At 39.4% G+C, this 27,303-nt stretch overlaps 1 protein-coding gene across 1 annotated transcript in view; it reads right to left on the reverse strand.

The window, feature by feature from the left end:
- UBL3 (ubiquitin like 3) overlaps window positions 1-26,695 on the reverse strand; it is a 65,629-nt gene extending 38,934 nt beyond the window's left edge. Inside the window, exon 1 of the mRNA XM_007074339.3 lies at window positions 25,626-26,695. Within this exon, the coding sequence (XP_007074401.1) occupies window positions 25,626-25,652 (27 nt within the window). The 5' untranslated portion in view covers window positions 25,653-26,695. The remainder of the gene's footprint in view (window positions 1-25,625) is intronic.
- Window positions 26,696-27,303: the final 608 nt, after the last annotated feature.

Consider the following 27,303-nt stretch of genomic DNA (forward strand, 5'->3'; position numbering starts at 1 on the left):
AGACCGTTCAAACCCAAGCCACGGTGCCAAGTGATGAACCACTTCATTCTTTAAAATCATGAGTAGAAAGAAGGTGAATACATAAACTTAATCTGTCTGCTATATTGTAGGCATTCTGGAATAAATGAACAAAAAAAAGGCATCTAAACCAGAAAAGTTTAGATTTTGAAGGTCAATATGGGGGAGGACTGCTAGTTACTACAGCAGTATGTTAAGTGTTCTGAATGAACATATAAATTCTAATAATTAAATTTCAGTTTCTCTGTTTCCTTTGCCTCCCGTGTGGCATACATGTAGAGGCAGCAGAAGCCTTGAATTTTTAAAACTATGAGTTAAGCCATTTTACACTTGTGCTCATATTTTCATCACTGCTTCAGTCCCTTGCCCACCCTTGTCGGGCGCTGTGGGGGAGGGGGATGCTTAGGGTTTCGATGTTAAGGCTAGCAGTTGCAGTGATGGGAATGACAGAATGGGTCAATGGAGTCACGCGAAGAGGCCATACACAAAATAGTTTAAATGTATTAGAGAAGACAAGGTTTCCAAAGGTTTTTAATTTTTTAAATGTCAATCTGTGATCCAACTCTAAAAGGAGAAAGTAATCATAGAAAAAATGACCTCCAGGTAACAGAAGATCAACTTTGTTAAATTCACATGTACACGTGGCCAATCCCTACTCTGGTACCGAAATGGGTCAAGGTTTTGAGAGACGGAAAAGCAGGGAGCTGGGTAAACGGCAACCAGACATAAAGAACTGCTTTCTCTGTAAGCCACGAATTGCAAATTAAATTTGATTTAGAGAGTTTTATAAATACTTGCTTTTATTCAAAGTTATACAAATCATAACTTCGAGCTTGAACTGTTTGCAAACGTTTATATTTAGCTCTCCTTTCACCCTTAACTGCATCAAGGAGTGAAAAAAGGAAGTTAAGAAGCAGAAACAGCGAAGAAATCAGAATACAGCCGTATTTCACCTCTGGTTCACATATATTCACAAGCTTTTTAATTCATTATCAAGAAGTCTAATTTTAGACTGACTAAAGAAAAAAAGATACTATCACGCACATCCTCTTTGTCAGGAAGAGAAAGTTAATAGTATCTGGAAAGCCTTCAAACCACAGGAATTCAGGGACACTTAACATCAATTATTTAAATAAATACTAATCTATTGCAGAGCAAAGGAAAAAGAGAACAAACTATTTAGGTCACTTGACCAGAGGTAAAAATACTTATTTTCTTCCTTTTCCTCTCAATAAAAAAGGAAGACAGCAACATAATGATTTCCCAAAGTAAAGCCAATCAATCACCAGAAAGAAATTTCTGTTCAAGAACTATTTTTAGATCTTGAGGCATATATATTTTTTTTTTTTGCCTTTCAAAAAGTTTGTTACTTAAAAAAAAAACTTACTTCACAGAATATGTATGTCACAAATGTGTATGTGCTTGACATTCGCGGCCAATGTATGTATTCTGACGGCCAAGTCAAAATGCTTTTTTATTTCTTTCTGATGTAAGATAGAAAAGCAGAACTCTAGAATATTGTCTAAAGTAGGATTTAAAAAGAACTGTCCTGGGGCGCCTGAGTGGTTCAGTCGGTTAAGCGTCCGTCTTTGGCTCAGGTCATGATCTTGCAGCTCATGGGTTCGAGCCCCACATCGGGCTCTGTGCTGACAGCTCAGAGCCTGGAGCCTGCTTCAGATCCTGTGTCCTCCTCTTTCTCTGCCCCTCTCCCGCTCATGTTCTCTCTCTCTCTCTCTCAAAAATAAAATAAACATTAAAAAAAAAAAACCAAAATAAAAAAAATCTGTCCTATGTATTCTCTACTTTTCAATGCTCTTAAGACAAAAACCATTTAAATGCTAACCACATTTTGAAATGTTAATTTTTCAGTGGTTTCAGTTCAAATTGCTAACAGGTAACAGGTAATATAAAAATTTGCCTTTATATGCTCTATGTCTAAATGTTTGGTAATCTTAGGTAAGTACTGCTAACTCTGAAGCTGTGTTGGGTATTATGGTAGTTTACAAAGAGTCGTTATCATATATCGCAACATATATATCAAATATCACACATAATTGAGATTTGTTTCAAAATAACCCAGGAGCAAGTAGAGCAGGTTTACAGATAAAACATTTCTGACCATGAGTTGAGACCTGTTGAAGCTGGAACATGGATACATAGTGGTTTCATTATATTACTCTCTCCATTTCTGTGTATGTCTGCAATTTTTCATAGAACTTTAAGCATTTGTAAACTGCCACCTAAGCGACTCCCAATGTTATAAAGAGTTGAGTCAAACTGTAGGGCAGGTCATCTAGCTTGGGACAAAAAAAAAAAAAAAAAAAAGAGAGAGAAATGAACAGTCAGTGTAAGATTGAAGAGAAAGGCCAAGCAAGGCCAACTGTTTTGTTGCAGTGTGTATCCACAGCCCAAGTCCTGGAATAAAGAAACATGGTTACAGACTTCAAAAGAAATACAGCCACCTGTGAATACAAGATTCTGCCAAGTCCATAAACTACGAAGATGGTTTTAATAGTACTACAAATCTGGGAAAAAACTTAACCCACCTATTATGGAATTAGAAGACCTAATATAATAAAGCAGTTACATTTTCTGTAACTGATTCTGGATAACTACTGGTTACTTATAATAATAAAATACTACGGCACTGAAAATTATATAGATTTCTTTTTTTTATGAGTCTTCTAAAATAAAATCTGCTCTTACAGACATCTTTTTTTTTTTTTTTAATAGGAAAAGTTAAAAGAGAAACATATTAGCAATTTAGAGAGAAATGGTTTAGAAAGAATCCAAACCCCTTGGGGCACCTGGGTGGCTCAGTCCTTTAAACATTGGACTTGATTTTCCACTCAGGTCATGATCGCATGGTTTGTGGGCTCGAGCTCTGTGTCTGGCTCTGCACTGACAGTGTGGGGTCAGCTTGGGATTCTCTCTCTCTCTCTCTCTCTCTCTCTCTCTCTCTCCCCCTCCCTCTCTCTGCTCCTCCCCAGCTTGTGCACTCGCGCACATGTGCTCTCTCTCTCTCTCTCTCTCTCTCTCCTTCCTCCCTCCCTCCCTCTCTCAAAATACGTAAACTTAAAAAAACAAAGACTCCAAACCCCTCAAAAGAATTAATGAGCAACATTCATTAATGTCAAAGGCTAATTAAAAGACCTGAGGCTTCCATCACAGGGAAGGATAATGATCCCTTTCCCCTATTCCTTACCCCCCCCCCCCCCGCCGCAGATTTTTCTAGAGACCACTGCAAGGATGAAATATCAGCCACTTCAGAAATTGTAAGAGATTCTACAAATAAACTCAACAGAATGATTTATGGTGTTTGGATAAGCCTAATAATGTCTGTTACAGCACTTCTAACATACGGCATTTTATTTTTTTCTGGAAAGAAGCTTCTCTAATGAAGACCCTAGTGGTAGTGGTATGTTAGTGACTCTGCAAAAAAGATGTACCAGAGACTAGCAGCATCTCACCGGGAGGTCCTTAGATTTTTATAGTAACATAAAATGAATTCTAGATCTTGGCTACTACCAGATTCCTTGCAACCCTGGAGTTTATTTTGCATTCATGGTTCCTATATTTGAAGTGGTATTAGACATTTTAAAACATTACATTCAAGGGTTTTTCGTCCTTGGGTTACCCTCCACCCTACTTTTGTTCTCCTAATCTCAAGAATCGACTATGGATGGACATTGCTCAAATCAACATGTTAGGTTACGACCATGATATAAACAGTAAACTGCACGCTAAAGATAATAAAGTTGACCCTTTAACTTTGTAAACTTAACTACATGCTAAAGATACTAACGTAAACCCTTTAGCTTTTTTACTCTTATTTGTTAAATGAAGGCCGCCGTATTTCTAACATCACCACATGCTTACATAAAATGAACTGCTTCATTTCTAATATATGTAGTATTTCATAATATAGCACAACTTCCCAGAAATCCAGAGACATTACCTGCGTCACATAATAGGCCCTAGAAACAGAAGGTCTGAGTTTGAATCCTAACTCCACCAGATACAAGCAAAGTGCTCACTTTCTCCATGTTTCAGTTTCCATATCTATAAAATGGGAATAGCAATACCTGGCTGATAGCACTTTGGGAAATTTTATTGAACACGTCTGATGCACTTAAAACACTGCCCACCTGACCACTCAATACATGCTAATCTAAACTGTATTTACATATTGCAAATAACACAAACCAGACAAGAAGGCATACTGACTTAGGCTCCAAAAGGATCTTGTTATAAAAGACTGAAATCTGAGCAGTGTTTCAGTATATCTGATGTTTGTGTGTTTTTTAAATCTGTTATGTGTAGACTACATATCTTAGTATACGAGATTCATCACAGAGAAAAAATAATTTCCTCATGACATAGCAAAGCTGTATACATATCAGGATTGAGCTTGTATTTATTATTTACAGTTGTACTACGTTATTTCATAGGAATCACGGTTCTCGGGTAACTAATCAAATTGCTCAGAAAGCCATTCCGTAAAGTTTATTGGTAGGTCTAACTAACCTTTCAAACAAAGACTGTGCTACTATTCCTCTGCATCTTAAATTTCACCTGGAACTTGAAGACTCTGTCCTTTCCAAAAAAATATGCTAACTTCTTTGGTTGAATTTTCTACCATTTTCCTTATTCATTCATTAATCACTGAATGTATCCTTTATTCATTGAATATGTATTCCACAGATAACAAGGTTTAGTATGCCAACTTACTTGCTTAATACTTCTCTAGTACAAGGGCATATAAAAACTTTGACCAACGTTCTTTAAACTTACTTTTGGTTTATGGTATCGTACTGATGTGGTAAAGAAATACATAATCTGAATTACCTGACTGCACATAAGTTCCCAAAATAGAATCATTAACAAATGTGGTTCTTAAGGAACTTAGATGTAACTAAAAAGTATTTTATAAGTAGTCACCAGGTGACTGCAACTGGTCTTTTTAAAGCCCTCTTTGTTGGACTACTTAAATTAGAAGCAGAAATCGCTCATCTCAGGACTGCTGAGAAAAAGTGCTGATGTTATTAATTTTGGTATAATTAACAATACCACCACTAGAATACTCTGCTTGGTTGAACAGATCTGGCAAGCAAAGTAGCTTATAAACTGACGGAGACTAAACTCAGTAAGTCAATGACCTTTACACAAATGTGATTTCTAAAAAGTAAACACAGTGTACAAATTTTGTAAGTTCTACATTTAGGAATTTGTTTTTACCTTATTTGGCAGGTAGACAGGGGAGTAAATAAAGTATAAATAAAATTCAAAGTATAAGATTCTTTTAAAACTCTTGTGTACTATAAAGATGTATATAGATGTTATTATCATATACTATATACGTGTCTCCAAACTAGAAATAGGATAAAGCAAAATATTATTTGAGGGGGTAAAAAAAAAAAAAAAAGTTGAGTCCTTTGGAGAGATTAGAAAGTCTTTAAATAAGCATTTCTGCAAATCTCAAATATAAAAATACTCCAACTCCTCCTCCTTTTGATTCTACTAAAATAAAGTAGTACTCTGATTTAGGTGAATATTTGCTTTGCTTTGACTTTAGGGAAATTACTGAATTAAAATTAGGCACATCCATATTAGACTCTATAGAAAGTCCAGAAAGACTGCATCTTTAAAAAAAAGGTATGGTACAGATACGATGTGTTAAAAAGAAGCCTACTTCACTCTTTGGACAAAGTCAAAGATTTAAAGGCTTTTGGGGGGTGCCTAGGTGGCTAAGTCGGTTAAGTGTCTGACTTTGGGTCAGGTCATGATCTTACAGTTCGTGGGTTCAAGCCCCACACCGGGCTCTCTGCTGTCAGCACAGAGCCCACTTTGGATCCTCTGTCTCTCTCTCTGTCTCTCTCTGTCTCTCTCTGTCTCTCTCTCTCTCTCAATAAAATAAACATTTAAAAATATATAAAGGTTTTTTTCTGAGTTGACCTAAACTGCCTACACTTAAATTTGATCTTTAAGACCTCCCCAAATCAGAACAATCCAAAATGAATCATCAACTGTACACACACACACACACACACACACACACACACACACAAAGTCTAGAGAGTCGAGAGCAAAAACATTAATAGTATTTGTACGAAGTTTATATATGGCATTATTTTCTTTAAAATGTTTTCTATTTTACAAGTTTTACAATAATGCTATTGCTTTTCTAATCAGTTACAAAATTAGAATAAAATAATAAAACAATGAAATTCAGATTTGTAAATGCAAATACATAAAATAAATAGATTATGGCCAAAAAAATGGCAAAATAAGACAAGCCAGATAAATACTTCCCTTTAGAAAACACTGGACAAGTAAATCTAGAGATCACAGAAAGGATTAAGTATCATTTCGTTTTACTATGTAAGATAAGTTACATTCATTTATTGCTGAGTGGCAACCTCATTAACCTACTTGATAATGCAGAATTATGATTACCTTTCCTTCTAAACAGTTTATTTAAAAAAAAAAAAAACAGATGCTGGGGCGCCTGGGTGGCTCAGTCGGTTGAGCGTCCAGCTTCGGCTCAGGTCATGATCTCACAGTTCGTGAGTTAGAGCCCCACATCGGGTTCTCTGTTGTCAGCACAGAGCCTGCTTCAGATCCTCTGTCCCCCTCTCTTTCTACCCCTCCCTTGCTCATTCATTCTCTCTCTCTCCCTCAAAAAATAAAACGTTTAAAAAAAATAATAGATGCTAAGACTAACAAAACAAGGATGGTCAAATTGAGAATGTTATTCTTTAGCTAAAATGAATATATGTACTGACTGTTTCAAACAGAAGGAAAATGGTGGGCACCACTCTTCTTGTCTCATTACTCTCTGATGGACCTATTCTCAGACATCTCCCTTTGTACTTATGACTATCTCTAGTGCATTTCCCAGGTAACTATCACTGACATAAGGTATTCAAATCACCTGGTAAACAAGGAAAAGGTTTTACAAATTCAGGGTAGACTGCTCTCCCCTTGTGTCCAACTGCAATGGCCACTTTAATTATTCCAGGAAGGATTCAGCTGTACATGTGGTGGTTCTAATTGAGAAACAAGATTTCAGAAAAGACCAGTGTTGGCATAATTTGAAAATAAAAGTACAATAAGCTTTCATCTGCTCTATGCACTATACACAACCTAAGAATGAACCCATCTCTATTTTAGAACAAAGATATTTAGAGGAAATATTTTCCCAGTTTTTTATTTTTCTTGGCTGCCTGTCCTAAGTCCCAAAGGCGCAAAGTAGACAACACTTTGGGAAATGAAAGAGCCGTTTGCTTGCTTCCTATGCCACTGGGAGTCTGACAGCACCCCTAAGAGGCAAGTTGCCCCAATTTTTAGCAAAACTGTCTTTCTCCGGGCATGGATAATTTAACAAGAAACGACATCTCTTAGTAAATCCGGCATCAAAGCATGAACTGAAGGGTTGTTACTGAAACAACAGCCCTAGTATTAGGTAATAGGGAAAATCACCTGTGCAGGATTAAAAAGAATCAATGACAGAGCAAAAAGAACCATTAACGCCTGTCTAGATAATACAGTAGCAAAGCAAAACATTTGGACACACAGCAAGGGTTGAGAAAAGGTAGATGTGGACACGAAAGTCAAAAACAGTAACGACTTCAAAAAGAGTGGCCATATTGAATCCATCGAAGCCTGGCACTTCAATATGGAAGAATTACAAGGAAAACACTGTTTGACCCCATTGAAATACTTGACAGTGAGTTAGGATCCACATAGCCTTCACCATATTACCCAAAATGGACTTTAATTCGTCCTTATTCTTCACTTCCTGCAGGGCCTACTATCGCCCAAGACTATTCCTCCTTGAGTTTCTCCATGCGTGGCTTTCACTATAAACAAACTTTAAAAAAAAATCCTGTAATTCTGCTCTTTTTCTCTCCCATCTCTAAATAGAGGTATTGTACTTTTGAGTTGTCCCCTCTCTCTTGGTGAATTCATGTAATCTCATATTGATACGATTTTTTCTTCAATTGCCTGTGCACAGTTATTTTTATTTTTAGCCCTCTCTTCTTTCCTGAAGGCTGATTTCACATTCTTACTGGGGTTAAAAAGAGGTCAAAGATGACTCCCAGGTTCCTACCTATCTGGTCTTTTTTAAGAGGATGCTATAAGCTTGATTACAGGTCTTTTTATGCCACTTAGACTAAAATCCAAAAAGCTTTAAGTAAGGCTGATGACCATATACATAACGATAGTAGCAAAAAATGAATGCTGACATTGAGAGAACAGAAAAATCACACACACACACACAAAAAACAGGACCCAAAGCTTAGCAACTTGGGACCATTTGGAAAATAAGTAAAAGAAAAGAGAAAGAGAAAGGAAAAAAACAAAAAACAAAAAAACCCAGAGATCTCTTTAATCCACTGAGAGCATTAACTATGTAAACTATATATGACTGCACTGCCCAATACAGCCCATTAGCCACATATAGCTATTTACATTTAAGTTAATTAAAATAAAATTTAAAAATGTAGTCCCTCAGTCACACTAGCCATTGTGCAAGTGCTCAAAAGCCACGCGCAGCTAGTGGCTATTTACTGGACAGCACAGATAAGAACATTCTGATCAGTTCAGAAAGTTCTACTGGACAAAGCTGCAGCGCTAATCCAACATTCATGAAGTATTCTCTGCATAATAGGCACAGCGCTAGGTGCAGGAGTAGAGCAAGATGAGGGAGACAGGGCTTCTCTCTTGCCTCAAAGAACAGATTCTCTGTCTAGTAGAAGAAACAGATAGAAATATCTACAAGGACCAGAGTAGAGGAAATGACCTTTATTCCTGCCCAGTCGCCTAGGATTCCAATCCTTTCACCCGGCTTTTCTGTAGATCTGGCCTTCTTCATCTGGAGTTATGATGGTTCAGCAGGAAATGCTGAGACTCGCCGCTACCTAGAAATCTCTGGACTCAGAACCAGAGGTGCCTAGTTAGGCCCAAACAGGATTGAAGCCCCATCTCTCTGGACTCGGTGCCTTGCACCGTGGCTAACTCTTGCCGGAAAAAAGCAGTCCTGCCCTCTGGCTATCCTCCCCTGGTCCCTCCTAGGAGGCAGCTCTGCCTCAACTGTCACTTGGTCTGGAGCCTCCAGCAGGTGATAGCTACGGTGCCCGAGTGCCTGACAAAATGACAAGATGCTACCAGTCAGCACTGCAGTTGAGAACAAGTCTCAGGCACAAATGGCACCAGAAGGGGGAGGAACGGTGCGTCCTAAGCAGAGAGAAGATGAAAGACAGAAGCTAACAGTTAACAGAAAGATGTGTGTCAAGCAAGGGGGTCATCAAAACTCAAGCACACGCCACATCCGAGGGGCAGCAGCAAGAGAAGAGAACGGATCAAAACCCGACCGCTAAGAGCCTTAACGCCACCAACGAAGCAGCGTGGCCTGGACTGGCCTTTAAGTGGTGGCCAGCCACTAAGTAGAACAAATGAGGAGATCTGTGTTTTCAAAAGCAAACCTGGGGAAAGGGTGAAAGGCAGATAGTAGTGGAGAAAGCAGACCAGTATCTGGATGAAGACCTGGCTGAAGGTAGTGGAGATAAGAGGAAACTGACCCGAGAGACATGAGAGAAAACTGATGGGCTCTAACTATTGACAGAATCTATCTGGCACAATGGAATCCAACAAATGTTTGCTGCAAAAAGTTGTGAGGAAGGTAATAATCACCTAGTTCACGCAGAAGGAAAGAAAACAGAAACCGTGAGAAACACAAACATTTAAGGGGAGGGCTGGCGGAAGAAACAGCGAGCGAAACTGAAAAATAAGAAATCAAATGAGGCAGTATTCGCACAGCCTGGAATGTGATTCCTCAAATGTCCGGATGGCTCGTTCCCCATCTCCTCGAGATCCATATAAAAATGTCAGTATCTTGGTCAGCTCTTCCCTGAACACAATATTTAAAACCGACCAACACAAGCATGCTCTCAGCACTCTCAACCTCTTTCCTGCTTTATTTTTCTCTGTAGTACTTACGAACATCTACTATACATTTTAGTTATTTGTTTAATGTCTGTCTTCCTACTACTTAAATGTAAGCTCCACTGGGGGGGGGAGGGGGGTGACTTTGTTTCATTTACCACCGTATACCAGAGACTAAAAAATGTCTGGCATACAGCGTATCCTCAACAAATAGTTGTTGATTAACTGAATGAATAATGCAAAGAAATAAAAAGGGCAGGGTTATTATATTAGACTAATAAGTATAGACATAAAATGATGTCTACCATGGAAATTTTATAATTATTTTGAGTGCAAAAATCAAAAATCTGTGTAACTGATCTCCTTTAGGTATAAAAGATTCAAAATGTTTTATTCAAATAGGTATTTAATATATATAAATATTCAAATATATGTAGTTAATTGTAACATAACCTTTTTATTTAGTCACAAAAGGATGAGATTTTATAGCTTGAAAGTCACAATACTTGAGAGCCATACTGAAAATTCACCACTTCAAGTATTTAAGTCCTATTAATACTTTCTCAACTTCCATTACAAATTTCTAATTTCTTTTCTGACATTTTGGCTATTATTAGGCAAAAAGCTTAAGTTGCAATACCAGAATATTTGTATGATCACAGCAGTTACTTTTAAACACACGGTGAAGAGGAAATGACGTAAGCGAGGTAAAGAATGGTCCAAAAGTTGGAAAAGTAAAAAACAATCCAAGAACACAAAAAAGCCCACCTAGCCAGTGGCTTCAGGAAAATGACCAGACATCTTAAATCTCACTTTCCTTAGCAATAAAATACAGCTAACACTAGAACCTACCTACCTGACAGGCTTATTCTGAGAGTTTTTTTTTGGAGGATTCAATCTTTCGAGTAATAAGCTTGGTACAGTTCCCATCACAGCCATTTATTCCTTTCATCTACAACTATTTATGAAGAACTTACTATACAAAGGGCACCATACTAGTACTAGCTATATATATCTATTCTAATAGACTCTATCTGTGGTCTACTGGGAAAGACAGACAAATGAATTACAAGGTGTGACAAGTTCTATGGAGGAAACTAATGAGTCCAGAGGCATATACCAAGAAGGCAAGGAAATTCAACTTTAGATAATGGTCAGGAAGTATCTTCTGAGGACAGAAAAAATAAGGCATTAGCCATATACAGAGGGCATAGAAGTATACTGCTAAGTGTTTTTGGCATAGGTACTGAAATGTGCGAAGACTCAAACTAGCTGTGGAAAAGAGCTTGTGACTTGTTTGAGGAACTGAGAAGAACCCAGTGTAACTGAAGCCTCACAAGTCAAATGACAGAAAATCAGAGGGATAGGCAGGAGCCAGATGATGACTCTGAAGGGCCTTGGGACTGTTATATTATTCTATGTGAATTTATTCTTTAATGGAAAGCTGCTTAAGTTTTCTGTTTTTCAGAGGCAAAGAGAATGCAATTTATGTCTTATAAACATCACTCAAACCATTTTTGGAAAATGTAGTATAGGGTGATGCGAATGGAAGGAGAAGAATTAGCTCCAAGACTAATGCAGGAGAGTCCAGGGGAGAAAGACGGTGCTTGCACTGGAGTGGTAGTATGGAGATAAAGAGCAGTTGACAGATTCCAGAAATATTTGGCGATGGACTGGATGGGGTGGGTGGGGGGGGGAAGGCGAGGAATCAAAGATGACTCCTAACTTAAGCAACTGCTGGGCTGATGGTGGCATGGGAAGTGACATAGTTAAGTATTTAATTAATTGTAGCTATTCTCAATTACCATTAGAATAAAAGAGAGAACTGGTGAGTGCATGGCCAAAATGGGAGTGTGGGGTTGGGGAGAGGAGTTTGGTCAAGGTATGAGGGAATAGCAATATCAAACAAAATTTCCCACTGAAAACAACGATAAAAGTGAGATAAAATTAAAAAAACAAAGAAACTCAGCTATTTGAAGGCATAGAGGGAGCAACCAAGACATCCAGGACATTGGGAGCCAAAAGCCCACAGAGAAGAGAAACACCTCGCGATCGCCACTCTTTCCCCTTTGGGTATTTGCCAACTACCAATACACAGCATAAAAGCCAACACGAAGCACATCCTGGTGTTTGCATCAGTCTCACTGGACTGAGAAGACAAAACTGGAATTCTGTACCACCGAGGTAAGCAGGAATTGAGGATCTCAGATAAAAAGGAATCTCAAAGAATGAGCCCAACATTTGGTTCAATTTTTGCCCTCCAGAAATGTGCTGAATCATAAACATGGACTGAAATGCAGGAAAAACCAGCAAAAAGATGTTGCAAAGAGACTAAAAGGCTAAGCAGGGCTTTCATCAGCAGGTGACCCTTGAACAACATGGGGATTTAGGAGTGCCAATCCCTCTGCAGTCACAAATCCACATATACCTTTTGACACCCCCAAAACATAACAGCCTACTGTTCACCAGAAGCCTTACCAATAAGATAAACAATTATTGCACATATTTATTTTGTAAGTTATTGGTATTATATATATATATTCTTATAATCAAGTATGCTAGAGACAAGAAAATATTATTAAGAAAATCACAAAGAAAATACATTGACAGTATTGTAAAAAAAATCCACATATATGTGGACCTGTGCAGCTCAAACCTGTGTTGTTCAAGGGTTAATTGTACTTACAATTGCCAAGGCTTACCAAAAAGAAACATCTTGGTAAATACTCCAAACTTTCAAGTGAGAGTACAGAAGGGCTACAAACTAGGAGTGAATTTCCTGACAGCCCAGAATTCAGCCTCATGTCATATCAATCACTGATGAATTAAAGTGACCAATGTTTTCCTCACTGCCTGCCAGAGAATATTAAAACCTACCTGTAAAAAGATAACATCATTCAAATCCTCTATAATTTTTCATCATAATGTTAATAAAACATTACCAAGTATCCTAGGAAAAAGGATCAAATGATCAAAAACCAGACAACAGAAACAGGTTCGCAGGTAATCTAGGTATTAGAGTCATCGGACAGGAATAGTACACCAATGATGAATGTGCTCAAGAAAATTTATGTACACACTGTGAGAACTTGTAAATTTTAGGCCTGAACATACAGAAACTGAAACTGAGAGTTTAATAATTGGGTATAAGTGAACAGTACACAGAGAAGATATGGTAAGTGAACTTGAAATCAGTAAAAAAAATATCAAAAATGACAGAGTAGGGTAGGGGTGAGTGGTCAGAAACTATGAAATGACCTAACATACATGTAACTGTAGTCACAGAAGGAAAGGAGAGAACTGAACAGAAACAATATTTAAAGAATAGCAGCTAAGAAAATCCCCAAAGTAATCGCTTCTCGGCCTTTTGGCTAAGATCAAGTGTAGAAAATCCCCAAAGTGACAAAAGATAACAAGCCACAGAGTCGAGATGCTCCACAAGCTCTACACAGAATAATTACAATAAAAGTCATACATAAGCACACAATAGTAAAATTGGTGGAAACCAAAGACAAAGATAAAATCTTAAACACTGTCAAAGAAAAACACACTGACTTCAAAGAAGCAACAGTAAAACCAAAAGCTGACTTAACAGAAACAAGGGGAGCCAGAAATTATAAAATAAGTTGAAAGTGCAGAAAGAAAAGACCCTTTAAAAATGAAGGCAAAACAAATGCACTTTTAAGGCATATGAAGGCAGAGAATTTATTACCAGAAGACCTGCACTGAAAGTAATACTACAGGGAACTCCTTATAACAAAGGAAAATGACCCAGAGGTCACTGCAGCGAAACAGTAAGAAATGAACTTCCAAAAAGGGTAAATGTGATGATAAAGTGATGAGTAACGGCTATTTTAATAAAAACAGCAACACTGTTATTACTAATTACTACTACCATTACTATTATCTCAGCAGCAACAATAATGTCATCTTTGGGGGTTTACAATAAAGCAAAGCATGGAATACAGAAATGGGATTCAAATATTGTAGGGCCTTTCCATTTTCCTGGAAGCAGTAAGGAAATAACTTACGATAGACTCAAATAAGTCAAAGATGTATATTGTAATCTTAAGGTTGCCAGTAAGGAGATAATAAAAGAATTTATAACAAAAAAGCTAAGAGGGGAAACATGGGGGCGGGGGGGGAATGTTTAATCAAAAAGAAAGCAAGAAATGAGGAAAGATGTTATAAAAGATAGTACAAGTAGAAAACAAATAAAAATGGTCAATTTAAACCCCCAAATTGTGCTAAAGCAGTTACATTAAATGTGAAACAACACAGATTATCAAGTTTAAGAAAAAAAAAAAAAAAAAACTATATGGTATGTGAAGAGATTCATCTTATCTCTAAGGACAAAGAAGTGTTTTTGTTTTTTTTTTTTGAAAAGTCCTCTTTTTTTTAAACAATTTTTTTTAATGTTTATTTTTGACAGAGAGAGAGAGAGAGAGAGCGCGCGCGCACACGCGCATGAGTGGGGGAGGGGCAGACAGAGAGAGGCAGACACAGAATCCGAAGCAGGCTCCAGGCTCTGAGCTGTCATCACAGAGCCCGACGCGGGGCTCAAACTCACAAACCGTGAGATCATGACCTAGGCCAAAGTCGGACGCTCAACCGACTGAGCCATACAGGCGCCCCCAAAGAAACATTTTTAAAAAAGATGGAAACAGAAGCCAAAAGTATACTACATCCAATACATACATACATACATACATACATAAGCAAGCAAGCTTTAAGGCGAAGATTATTACTAGAGATAATGACAATAAATGGATCAACCCAGGGGTGCCCAAGTGGCTCAGTTAAGCGTCCAACTCTTGATTTCCACTCAGGTCATGATCTCACAGCTGGTGAAATAACCCACGGATCAAATAAGAAACCACAATGGATATTTTAAAATATTTGGATTGAGTGATAAATAAAAACATATCAGACTTGTGAGATCCAGCTAAAGTTGCTTTTATAGGGAAATTCCATGACTTAAATACATACATTAAAAAAAGAAGACTGGGGAGCCTGGGTGGCTCAGTCGGTTAAGCGTCCGACTTCGGCTCAGGTCACGATCTCGCGGTCCGTGAGTTCGAGCCCCGCGTCGGGCTCTGGGCTGATGGCTCGGAGCCTGGAGCCTGCTTCGGATTCTGTGTCTCCCTCTCTCTCTGCCCCTCCCCCGTTCATGCTCTGTCTCTGTCTGTCTCAAAAATAAACAAACATTAAAAAAAAAATTAAGAAAAAAAGACTGACAGTTAATGATTTGAGTGTCCATCTCAAGAAACTGGAAAAAGAACAGCAAATTAAATTTTTTTAAAAAGCTAGAAGGAGGGGCGCCTGGGTGGCTCAGTCGGTTTAAGCGTCCGACTTCAGCTCAGGTCACCATCTCGCAGCCCGTGAGTTCGAGCCCCGCGTCAGGCTCTGGGCTGACGGCTCAGAGCCTGGAGCCTTCTTCCGATTCTGTGTCTCCCTCTCTCTGCCCCTCCCCAGTTCATGCTCTGTCTCTCTCTGTCCCAAAAATAAACGTTAAAAAAAATTTTTTTTTTTAATTTTTTTTTTTTTAACATTTTATTTATTTTTGAGACAGAGAGAGACAGAGCATGAATGGGGGAGGGTCAGAGAGAGAGAGGGAGACACAGAATCGGAAGCAGGCTCCAGGCTCTGAGCTGTCAGCACAGAGCCCGACGCGGGGCTCGAACTCACGGACCGTGAGATCATGACCTGAGCCGAAGTCAGACACTTAACCGACCAAGCCACCCAGGCGCCCCTAAAAAAATTTTTTTAAAAAAATAAAAATAAAAAGCTAGAAGGAAAGAAATAAAGGTAAAAGCAGGAACCAATTAGAAAATAATGTTTTAAATCTGAAAATTGGCTCTTTAAAAACTGATGGAGATAAAGAGGAAGCACAAATCACCAGTAAGCAGATTTAAAACGCAGGTATCGTTACAGATATTATGAACATCAAATAAATAGACAGATAGATAGATAGATAGATAGATAAAAAGATAGCGTGTAAAATTGTAAGCCAAATCGGAAAATTTTGATAAAATGAACAAATCCCTTGAAAAGCAAAACTTGTCAAAATTGACAAACAGAAAATGTGAATAGTCCTTCATGTATGTATGTAAGAAAGAGTCAACAATCCCCATAAGAAAACTCCAGATGGCTTCACCAGTGAATTCTTCCAAACATTTATAGATGAAATAAAATCAATCCTCACAAACTCTACCAAAGAATACAAAAACATTTCCCAGCTCATTTTATGAAGTCATCGTAAGCTTGACAACTAAACCTTTACTAGTCAACCTCTTTCATGAACAAAAATGCAAACATTGTAAATGAAATATAATCTAGCATACGAACAGGGTAACGCATAAACAAAAGTTAAAGTTACTGAGTATTCCAAGGATGCTTTAAACTTATAAATATGTATCCCTCTTCCCCCCCCCCCCCAAATTTTAACGCATATCTAACACACAGCAACTACATTCCTAAGAGTTTTATCCTAAGAGAATAACCAGGGGCGCGTAGGTGGCTCAGTCCATTAAGCGTCGACTTCAGCTCAGGTCATGATCTCACAGCTCGTGGGTTCGAGCCCTAACAGCTCGGAGCCTGGAGCCTGCTTCAGATTCTGTGTCTCCCTCTCTCTCTGCCCCTCCCCCACTTGTGCTCGTGCTCTCTCTCTTTCTCAAAAACAAACATTTTTAAAAACTAAATAAAATAATCAGACGAGGTACAGAGATATGTTTTAAAATATGCATTAGATCATTGTTTATAATAGCTTTTAAATGCCCATAGGTATGAAATTAGCTAAACAATTTATGTACATCAGAATCAGTTCAAAATTATAATATGGTTCTACACTTATTTGTATGGATAGCTCTTTATGACATGACTAAGTGAAAAAAGCAGCATACAAAAGCAGGAATATTTCTGAGGCAAAAACACTAATTTTATACGAAAGTAAGGAAAATTGAACATGTATCATGAGAACATTTTGTCTAAACATAATGAATTACCATCTTAAGTTCATAAACAAAAGATTTAACGCCTCAGACAATTTTCATCAGCAGGAAGAACATTTTCTTCACAGAATCTAGTCACAGAAAATTGCCCACATATATATTTTATATAGACCACAAAAATGCTACTGGATTTGAACCAATCAATAGAAAACCTGCAATACAAAAGTATGTACAGTACAAAGACAAAACCAAAATACTCTGAAAGCACTGAATCCATTAAAAATCTGCGTTAGATATATAAAGCAATAATAGTTTCTACATTCAAAGTGGTGAGTTTATAGGAAAAAATTCTACTGTATGATATATATATTCTCAAAGCTCCAACTTGTTGGAGACTCAAAGCTCCAACAAGTTTAAAGAAAACTCCCTTTAATTCTAGCAATTAATAAAAGAATCCACGCTCATTACAATCATTCCAACCCAGATGTTATACGGTATTTTGCCAAGATCTATAAAACAGGTGTCAGCTCTACCTTACCACGCTATCTCAGACCAACCAGCAGTGAACGCCAGCAGGAAGGTGTTGGTAAGGAATCTAAGGTATTCTGCTTCGGAGAATGTGCTTGAGGGATTTAGCAGGTACAGGAGGGGGACAGGGCTTAGCTCGCTTATCACTGTTACCATCAGACTCAAACTCCTATCCCGGCTCTACTTTTTACTGGCTCTATGACCTCCTTACCCTCTCTAAACCTCGACTGTGAGAAAGTAAAAAGCAGCTCTGCTGATAATCACCCTGTGATGTCTGGACAAGACACAGCAAGGCCAAGAGAAGACCAATAGGCAACAAAACTTCTCCCACGGCCACACCAGAGTTCCAAAATGACTAACATCTGCCCCAGCCCCTTTATTTCTCCTGCCTCCTAAACAAAGACAGCTGAGAGATCACTGAGAGATTACTAACCCACCTGCACTTCGTGGCTGAGGGTATACAATCCAGAGCTAGTCTGTACTTCCCCCGGCTCCTCATTAGAATCATGCAGCACGACCCAAACCCTACCCCAAACCTCTCCCATTTCCTGTCACTGGGGCTTGGCATGGTTCCTCGGGCAGGCGCCCTTCCTTGCTGCAGCACGTCATTAACCTAATTTGTTTCACTCCAGATGCATTCCTGGTGGTCTTACCCTGGTAGGCAGTGGCAGCTTCTTTACCTATAAACCAACTCTGTTTACCCAGGGTCACTTAAAGGAAATGTTATCATGTAAAATGATAAATAAAATGCCAAGCAGCTGCCTGGTATAGCAAGTACACAGCAAAGACTACCTACTCCTTGCTCTCAGCTCAAAATAAAGCTGTACGTGTAATTTTATTGTTTTAATCATGTACCTTTCACTATCAAGAATCTACATCTCTGCAAAACACAGTTAAGATCAGAAAATGAGCCCCTCAAGTGAACAGAACTCTAAGCAACCAGAATAGACATGATCAAGTCCATGAAATAAAGATCATGCACTTTGCTATAGAGCAACTCCTGAAAATCCTCCTTGGACACCATTTGATATTTTTAACATACTTTAATACACTTTGAAAATCTGTCTTCCACATCCATAGCAAATAAGAATCAGCAACTGTAAATGGTCAGAGAGAGCGAGAGGTAAGCATACTGACCAAAGAAAAATATAACTGCTCAACAAGGCAGGGGACAAAAACAACTATAAATATCAAACACAGTAACTTAAAAAGCTCAGAAATCTGCAGTCATCTTATGCAATGGTTCTAAATTCTTTTGACTGAACATCCCAGCTCTAAAATACTTGCGCATATACCTCCAATATATGTATCTTCATTTACAAATCGTATTTTATGTGCGTTATAAAACAAATACCAAAACAAATCAAAAGATTAAAATATTGTTTTCAATTTTAACTATTGACCATGTTAAATATTAATTTGTTTTAATCTTGCAATCACTAAAAATGCTATTACTATTAACATTTTAAGTGACAGCACTGTTAACATGCCTTTTTAGAAGTCTTGCTTTCCTGGGGCCTGGGTGGCTCAGTCAGTTAAGCGTCCGACTTTGGCTCAGATCCCCGCATCGGGCTCAGTGCTGACAGTCTGGAGCCTACTTTGCATTCTGTGTCTCCCTCTCTCTCTGCCCCTCCCCGACTCACACTCTGTCTCTGTCTCAAAAATAAATAAGCATTAAAAAAAATTTTTTTTGAAATCTTGCTTTCTCAATTTGTAAAGTTCAATGTATTTTGACGATTTAAGAACTGTTATAAGTCAGGGGCGCCTTGGTTAGGAGTCTGGCTCTTGATTTCGGCTCAGATCATGATCTCAGGGTTCATGGGATCAGGCCCTGCATTGGGCTCTGCACTGACAGCATGGAGCTTGCTTGGGATTCTGCCTCCCTCTCTCTCTGCCTGTTCCCCACTTGCTCTCCGTATCTCTATGAAAATAAATAAAAACAAACTTTAAAAAAAGCACTGCTATAAATCCTAACTGAAAAACTTAGTTCACAAAGATGCATAGATCTTTATGGAAAAATATGTCACTTACTGGTTTACTAAACTGTATCACTTTTCCATCACCAAATATGCACAAGTTGGTTGTTGTTGTTTGAATTTTACAGAGAAAGAGAGCATGTGCGCAGCAAGTGGGGTGTTGGGGGGGGGGGGGAGGCGCAGGATGGCAGAGGGAGAGAGAAAATCCCAAGCAGGCCCCATGCGCAGAGCCCCACACAGGGCTTGATCCCAGGACCCTGGGGTCATGACCTGAACCGAAATCAAGAGCTGAACACTCAACTGACTGAGCCACCCAGGCACCCCCGCACAAGTTTTCATTCAAAGTCAGTTACTGGGGGCACCTGGGTGGCTTAGTGGGTTAAGCATCCAGCTCCTGGTTTTGGTTCAGGTCATGATGTCATTAAGGGGCACTAAGGAATCTACTCCTGAAATCATTGTTGCACTATATGCTAACTAATTTGGATGTAAATTTTAAAAAATAAAAAATTAAAATTAAAACAAACCAAAAAAAAGGTCACGATGTCACTATTCGTGAGTTTGAGCCTGACATCAGGATCTGTGCTGACAGCGTGGAGTCTGCTTGAGATTCTCTCTGTCCCTCTCTCTGCCCCTCCCCTGCTCACTTTCTCTCTCAAAACAAACTCAAAAAAGTAAAAAAGAAAAAGAAAAATTTAAAGTCAGTTACCAGATGTCAACGATATGAACATTTTCTTTTTCCTGACGTCAGATATTTTTGCAAGCTGAGTAAAATGTGTTGCTTTTTAGGTTCTAACAAATGGGTCCAAAGTCCACCGAAATTCTCTGTAAGATTTTTCAACAGACTGGAAATGTCTAAACATGTTTTCAAAATGCTCTCTCCATAACATTAGTCTCTTCTGAAAAGCAGATACTTTCTCACTTAATGATTAAAATGTCAATTTTGCCTTGGGGAGACAACTTACTGTTTGTTTTCTCAAAAATATCTGCTAGGTAGCATAATACTGATAGCTTCTTATCACCATGGAAAAAAATCAGCATCTATAATAAAATGTGTAATTCAGGTTTAAGTTCTACAACTCCTTTTTTTGCAACCCTTTTAAATACTTGGGACAGTGAGCCTCTGCTCCCCATCTCAATTCAAAGTCATAGTCTTTTAAAAGGCATTTTTTAAAGTAACTATGTAATATACCACAGAAACACCACAAAACTTCTGAGAAAACTCATGCTGTTGGCTTCTACATTACACAACTCCCCCAAGTTCCCGCAGCAAACCACACTATTGTAACCATCTGAATGTGGGCCTAGAAAAGCCTCAGAGACAATCCATATATTAATACAAAACCTCAATGCCTCCCCCTTTTTGGAGCATAAAATTAACCAATACAAATTCTAATCTTATTATTCTCACATCTCAACTGACTTGCCTCATGTCACTTTGTAAATTACTGACACAGCGAAGGGGCATAAAGCTTCACAATCTATATTAGGTGTTCAGGGTGTGAAATTGTAGCTTATAGAATAATGATACGTTACACAGAGAAGTACTCAACAAGGAACGCTCATTGAACCCAATCGATATTATTCAAATGATGACTCTAGATCACCCAAAATAAGTTAAATTATGTGTAGTGTATTATGCTTAAGTACACAGGACAGTAATCCTGTTAGATTGAACTATTTCCAAAAGAGCCTTCATGTACTCAGAAAATTTACTGATTTAGAATGATTTATTCCCCAGTGTTTCCAGTTAGCATATATTCTACAATCACTTTCAATTTCTTCTCCCAGAATGAGTGGAATTCTTAAAGAATATATTTAAGAAGCATACATTTCGCTCTCCTAAAATACTTTTACTGTTCCTTATTATGAAAACTAGAGCCATTATTAGGCAACCACTAATTTAAAATAATTTCAAGCCTTAATATTAAAAATACATTTTTCATATTCAAAGTAGAAAGAGAAGACGACATCCTACACTTCATATTTAACAGCATAATTAGCAGTGGTACGGAACAATATCTACTTTTTCTATAAGTAACAAAGAAAATAATGCTCCGTGAGTCAAGAAAATTCACTCATTTGTTCTTAAATATCTATTCTGTTTTAAAAATCAGAAATAAGACATATCTATATAATTGTCATCGTAGAAGAAGAATCTCAAACGCACTGACAGAAAAGGATTCACACGTGAGGGCTGGACATGAACTAAAAGCCATTTTCACAGGAGGGGAACATGAGCCGGAGTAGGATTCAGAGCTAGAAAGGAAAAGGCATTCAAAGCTGAGGTAAATTGCCTTTTGTTTTCTTAACAATAAGTGTCTCATCCAGAACACCGAATGCAAGACATATTCAAGGCAAACAATTTTAGAAGAACGTTCCACTGGAGATACATTCTTCAAGCTGTTCCTCAGGTCACATACTTCTATATACAAACGTACTTATTTATCTACCCTTTAGCTTCATAAAACCTCTCCACTTACACTTGAAAGAAGACTTCCAGCAAGAGAAAGAAAAATTAAAAGGAGCTGTAGGTAAGGAGAACATGTGAGGTACTACATCCTCTTTTTTCGAAGTTAAAAATGTTCTGTTCCCTGGGCCTTTTTCTAGCATGACATCCTCCCCTGGTAGACTCTACGTCGCTCATTTTACTTCAACTTGGAAAAGTGATAGAAGTTCACTTTGAAAGGAAATTCATTTTGGTAATTTCCTGTCCACCAGAGGGCTCCCACATTTCTCCACAAATGGAAGAGATACGTTACAATAAAAATAGTCCTGAAGCACCGAAAAAACTCAAATTATCACGATCTTATTTAACCTCAGACTAAAAATTGTTCTATCTGTTACAATTTCTACATGAACAGCTTAAAAAGATAGAGCTTTTCTCCAAGAGTTTCATCACCGAAAAATGTTTCAAATACCAAAATTGCTTTGCTGTTATCCTCACACGGCCAATTTCTTTCTTAAGTAGGGCTTTCAATTTTATAGATATCATAAAATATAATTTTAGTCCAAAGCTCTAAATAGTAGCTCAAATGTTTTCTATAATACTTTCATAAATACAGTAATTTATTTCTTGATAGCTTTCCCAGTCCAGAAAACAAAATCATCACCTTATCTACCCAGCCTTAGGCCTTACTATTAACAGAAAGAGTAAATATCCTCTTTCAGAAAACCTAAACTCATCAACATAATCCATCCTACAATTATTAACAATAAATACTGCCCCATCATGAATTATGATTTGGGCTGGGAAAACAAACATAAAGGAAATGAATCATTTAAACACAACGCATTACAATGATATTCTGTTCAGATATTTTTAGACTTTTTTCACAAATAAGTTATTACACTAGAATGTTAGTAAATCTCTTAGTTCAAACCCAATCACGCTTAGCAAAAGAAAAACCAGTATTTTATGTAAATACACTTATTTATAGATCATATTTACAGAATGTTAATTGCTAAAGTACCAACTGTAAATTTTACAAACCCATTCACTAGGGGTGCCACTCCCCCTCCAAAAAAGATGGATTTGCTAAATTCGGATTATAAAAAAAGAGACTCCTATGGTAAACACAAAAATTTATTGAATGTTTCGAAAGAAATTGGAAATGTGAGTTATATTTATAAAACAAAAAACGATGCTAAAAAACCTATTTTAAAGTCAGTCACAATCGTTGTCATATAAAGACTTTATCAAAAACATCAATTGATTTAGCAATTACTGTAGCTCAAGAATGAATTATCTTTAATGAAAACATGATAGAGGTTATAATTTCACTGCCCCACCTCATCTCCCAACTACGAATTTTCCTTTACAACAGACAAGCATCATTAACATGTAAAAGAGCGTAACATTTGTTTCTACACAGCACATACTAGCTGTCACCACTTAGAAACTCGAAAATTTTACTGCACCTAGCAAAAATGTATGTATTCATACGTATCCTGATCAGTTTGGAGTTTATGCTGCAAAAAAAAGGTCAGACTGTGGAAAGCGGTGGGGGTTGGGTAGGATTCGAAGTGGTAAAACTGTTCTGAAAGTAAACGCAAACTATCAGTTATTGATACGAAGAGTTTCACAAATACAAAACATTTTAATCAACAACTTCTAACCAATATTTGTCATGCTATGTTTCAGAAAGTTGAGAATTCTAGGCACGTATCTAATGAAGGCACTTTTTAAGCAAAAATGCAATGTTAAGGAAGTAACAGCAAATGAAGCTTTAAGAGGTTGTGACATAGGAGGAAAAAAGCCTCAAGACTTCCAACAAGTTGAGCAACTTCAAAACTAGACATGAAAAAGACTCAGAACAATCTAATCTGAGGTGTAGATTAGGCACACTCTGAAACAGCATCATCAGGGCATTATATGTTTATTACATAATACTGCTTTGCCCTTGCATATCACCTTTAATCAAGGGATCTCAAAGCACCACCGAAGCAAGGCCTTAAAATACAGTCTAAAACAGAAATAGTTATATTTTATAACTGCACCTATTAATAAAATCTTGCCACTAGTTCCCGTCCCCCTGATCTGAGCATTAGCTTCCGAACCTTCTGACTTGGAAACCGTATTCCCCAAATCATTTCAATTTGTAACTGATGCTACGCACATTCCAGCTTGTCTTCGGCACTGGGCCTAAAGAAAGTAGTGGCACTGTTTTCATGACACAAATCTATTTCATTACAGTTTCTGTGGCAGAATAAACAGTACTTAGAGTGGACATACCTTGCACGGATATAAAATGGAGGCTTTAGAGAACCAATCTTTGCTGGGGGTGATGAGCCCAAAAAACACTCAACTAACAGGGCAAATAGCACTTTCCAGCTCAGTCCAGAGACCTATGTAGGCAACTTCGAGAGTGGAGTGGAGGAAACCATATCCAGCTACCATTAATGGGGCAGGCAGGAGACCATTCTGGGGTGTGCACACCAGGAGGGAAAGGAAAACTAAAGGGACGATGCACGAGTTTTAAGATTCAGGAAAAAGAGTGTAAGTTGCTGTGTGGCCACACGAGACAGAACATTGTGGTTCCTATACATTAAAATAGCATGTTAAATGGCAAATCAAACGTAAGCAAAATGGCTTTAAACCAAGGTCAAAGATGCCATTTACAGCCATTCAGGCGGGTGGTTTTTGGGTTTTTTGTGAGTCTGTAAATGAGGTTCGATCCTATAGAAACATCTGACATTTTAAAATTTAACCAGCCAAGTTCAATTTTGTTTTTTCACTGGAATACATGAACACTCAAATGTTAATGTTATGTTAACTTCAATTCTTTCATAAACAAGATCATTCATCTTCCTGTTAATTGCATTATGTTCGTCCCTAAGACTGCGAAGTGTAATTTCAATTCGCACAAACCCACCCCCTCCCAGCACTGTAAGCCTGCACGGTTACTGTTAACCAACACACTCACAATATTAACAAACATGAACCTTTAGAAACACAAAGAAAAGCATCAATAAGCAAGAGTACTTTTTGTTTCAAGTTCTCAACATTCAAGGATCAAGGCTCAATAATTTGTTTTATTAGCTTTGAAAAGTCCAATGATGTAATACGAGTAAATATTTGCTACTGAAAGTCCTGAAAATCCGTAAGAAGCACCAATATGCGGTCAGTCTAGATCTGTAAAAATTCCAAAACATCTTAACGTTTCTGTTGCCGTACTTGTTCACCCAGACATACTGAAAAGCTCCCAGCGAATTCCAGTAGACTTTTTCTTGCAGACCTACACGTCCCTGCGCTTGAAAACATCAAGTTTGTATCTACTGCATTAATGATCCCGTCAGTGTCATAGAACAAGATTCCCGTTTTCCCGTCTACCTCTGTATCTAGTAAGGACACCCGTCCTCAGCTCTGCCCACTGTCACTGACGTTTTCAGAAGCTCTAAGATCAAGTGTTCAAAGGCTTCTAACAGACAGGGGGGAGATTTTCTCCACTTCAAGCTACATTGCCACATCTTCCCTACTTCTCCATCGTCTTAAATGATTCAGAAAACACAACCAAATGAGAAAAGCCATATTAAAAGCGGTACTTCCTAAGACGGGGACACCAGAACCTCCAACTTCTCCAAATCTCCCAGCACCGTGGCGTTTCAACAGTCCCCCGCAGACCTTCACCCCACGCCTGCATCCTTTCTGATTAAATAAGATTGGAAACCACAATTAAATCAGTGTCGTAACTTATCCTTCACTTACCATATCCGCCGGGACATTACTGGACATCTTGCCGTTTGATATACACCCAGATGTTTACCGGGGGGGGGGAAAAAATTACAACAAACAAAAAAGAGCAGAAGTCTTCAAGCTACAGAAATCAACCTCAACGATCTCGATCGGTTCGTGATGTGCTTTCCAAAAAATAAGTTCTTTCCGAGTCACAGCGCCGGCCTGGCCGAGGTTCCGAGCGAAGAGGAACAATCCCCAGGAACTGGGTGGCCGGAGCCGGAGGGAACTCCCGGGCGGACAGCAGCAGCCCCCGTCGTCGTCGTCAGCAGCAGCAGCAGCTCCAGGACCGGCCGCGCCAGGTAGACCGAGCCGAGTGACACACGGACATGGAGCGGGGTGGGAGGGGGTTAAATCCGCCTTCCTCCTTTCCCAGCCCGGCAGTGATTCACACTTGCTCCCGAGTCAAGTCCTCATTAAGCAGGAGGAAAATGCCCCGGCGTGGATGTACACAGATAACTATGTGGCTACACATGGACGCGGGAGCAGTGAGTGGCGGCCGCGCAGGAACCGGCGCCGGCGGTCGGCTCGGGGAAACGGCTCAACTCGCGCTGCCGGGGCTCAGAGCCGGGCCGCGGAAACCCGCGCTCAAGGGCATTTAACTAGTTGGGGGCCGAAGCGAAAGCCCGGGGCGGCGAGCGCGGGGAGGGAGGTGGGGGCGCGGGGAGCTCGGGCCGGGCGGGAGACCCCACGGCCCCTCGGGGCTCAGGCCGCGGGCGCCTCCGGGCAGCGGCGGGTCTCGGGGCGCATCGTCTCCGGCTTCTCGGCGCTCCTCTCCTGCCTCCGCCACCCCCCGTCGCCGCCTTCCCCTCCCCTCCGACGCCGACTTCGGCTGGTCCCCGGAAGAGGCCGGGTCCTCCCTCTCCTCGGCCCGGGAATGGTTTCCTCTCGGAGCTTTGTCTCTCCTCCTCCACCTCCTCCACTTTTCAGTCTCAAACGCCGCAGCCGCCTCCTGTCATCGCCTCTCAAGCCAACATGGCGGCGGCGGCGGCAGCCGCCTGAGCGCAAGTCGGGGACCCGGGGAGAGCACGGCCCCTCCTCGCAGCCGCCGCCACCGCCCCCGCCTTCCTTTCTTCCCCGCCCCCCCCTCCCCCCTCGCTCCGCGGACACCCAGTGCGTCACTACGGAGACCACCCTCGAGCATCATGGGAAGTGTAGTCTACGCCGGGCGGGGGGGGGGGGGGGCGGCCTAAGGCGGCCTCTCGGGACTCCGAAGCCACGCCCCTCCTAGCAACAGTTGCCAGGAAAGGAAAGCTCGCTTTAGCTCAGCTGCCCTCTAGGAGTTAGGTGATACCTGCTACCAGGAGTGCTGTGAGCGTGTGAATTATGTGGAGAAAATAATTCTGCACAGAGAAATCCCCTCAAGCACAATATACGCACAGACTAAAAATACGGTTTACCTCCAAGAAGAATCATTCATTTTAATGACAGCGCGCTCTCCACATCCTGCAATCTCAAAGCATTTTGTATAGTGATTTCATCTAGGTCTTTTCAGCATTGCATTTGGAAGATCAGAAGCAATCATTGATTTCCAATAAGGTCGTAGAAGTTCAACAGGAACAAGGATCTCATTAAGCGGGGAGAATGTTTGAACATGTGTTTCTTGAAGACCTAGGGCCACAAAGCTACAATCCAGTTAACTGAAATTACC

The sequence above is a fragment of the Panthera tigris genome, chromosome A1 (assembly GCF_018350195.1).
Source record: "Panthera tigris isolate Pti1 chromosome A1, P.tigris_Pti1_mat1.1, whole genome shotgun sequence".
NCBI lineage: Eukaryota > Metazoa > Chordata > Mammalia > Carnivora > Felidae > Panthera > Panthera tigris.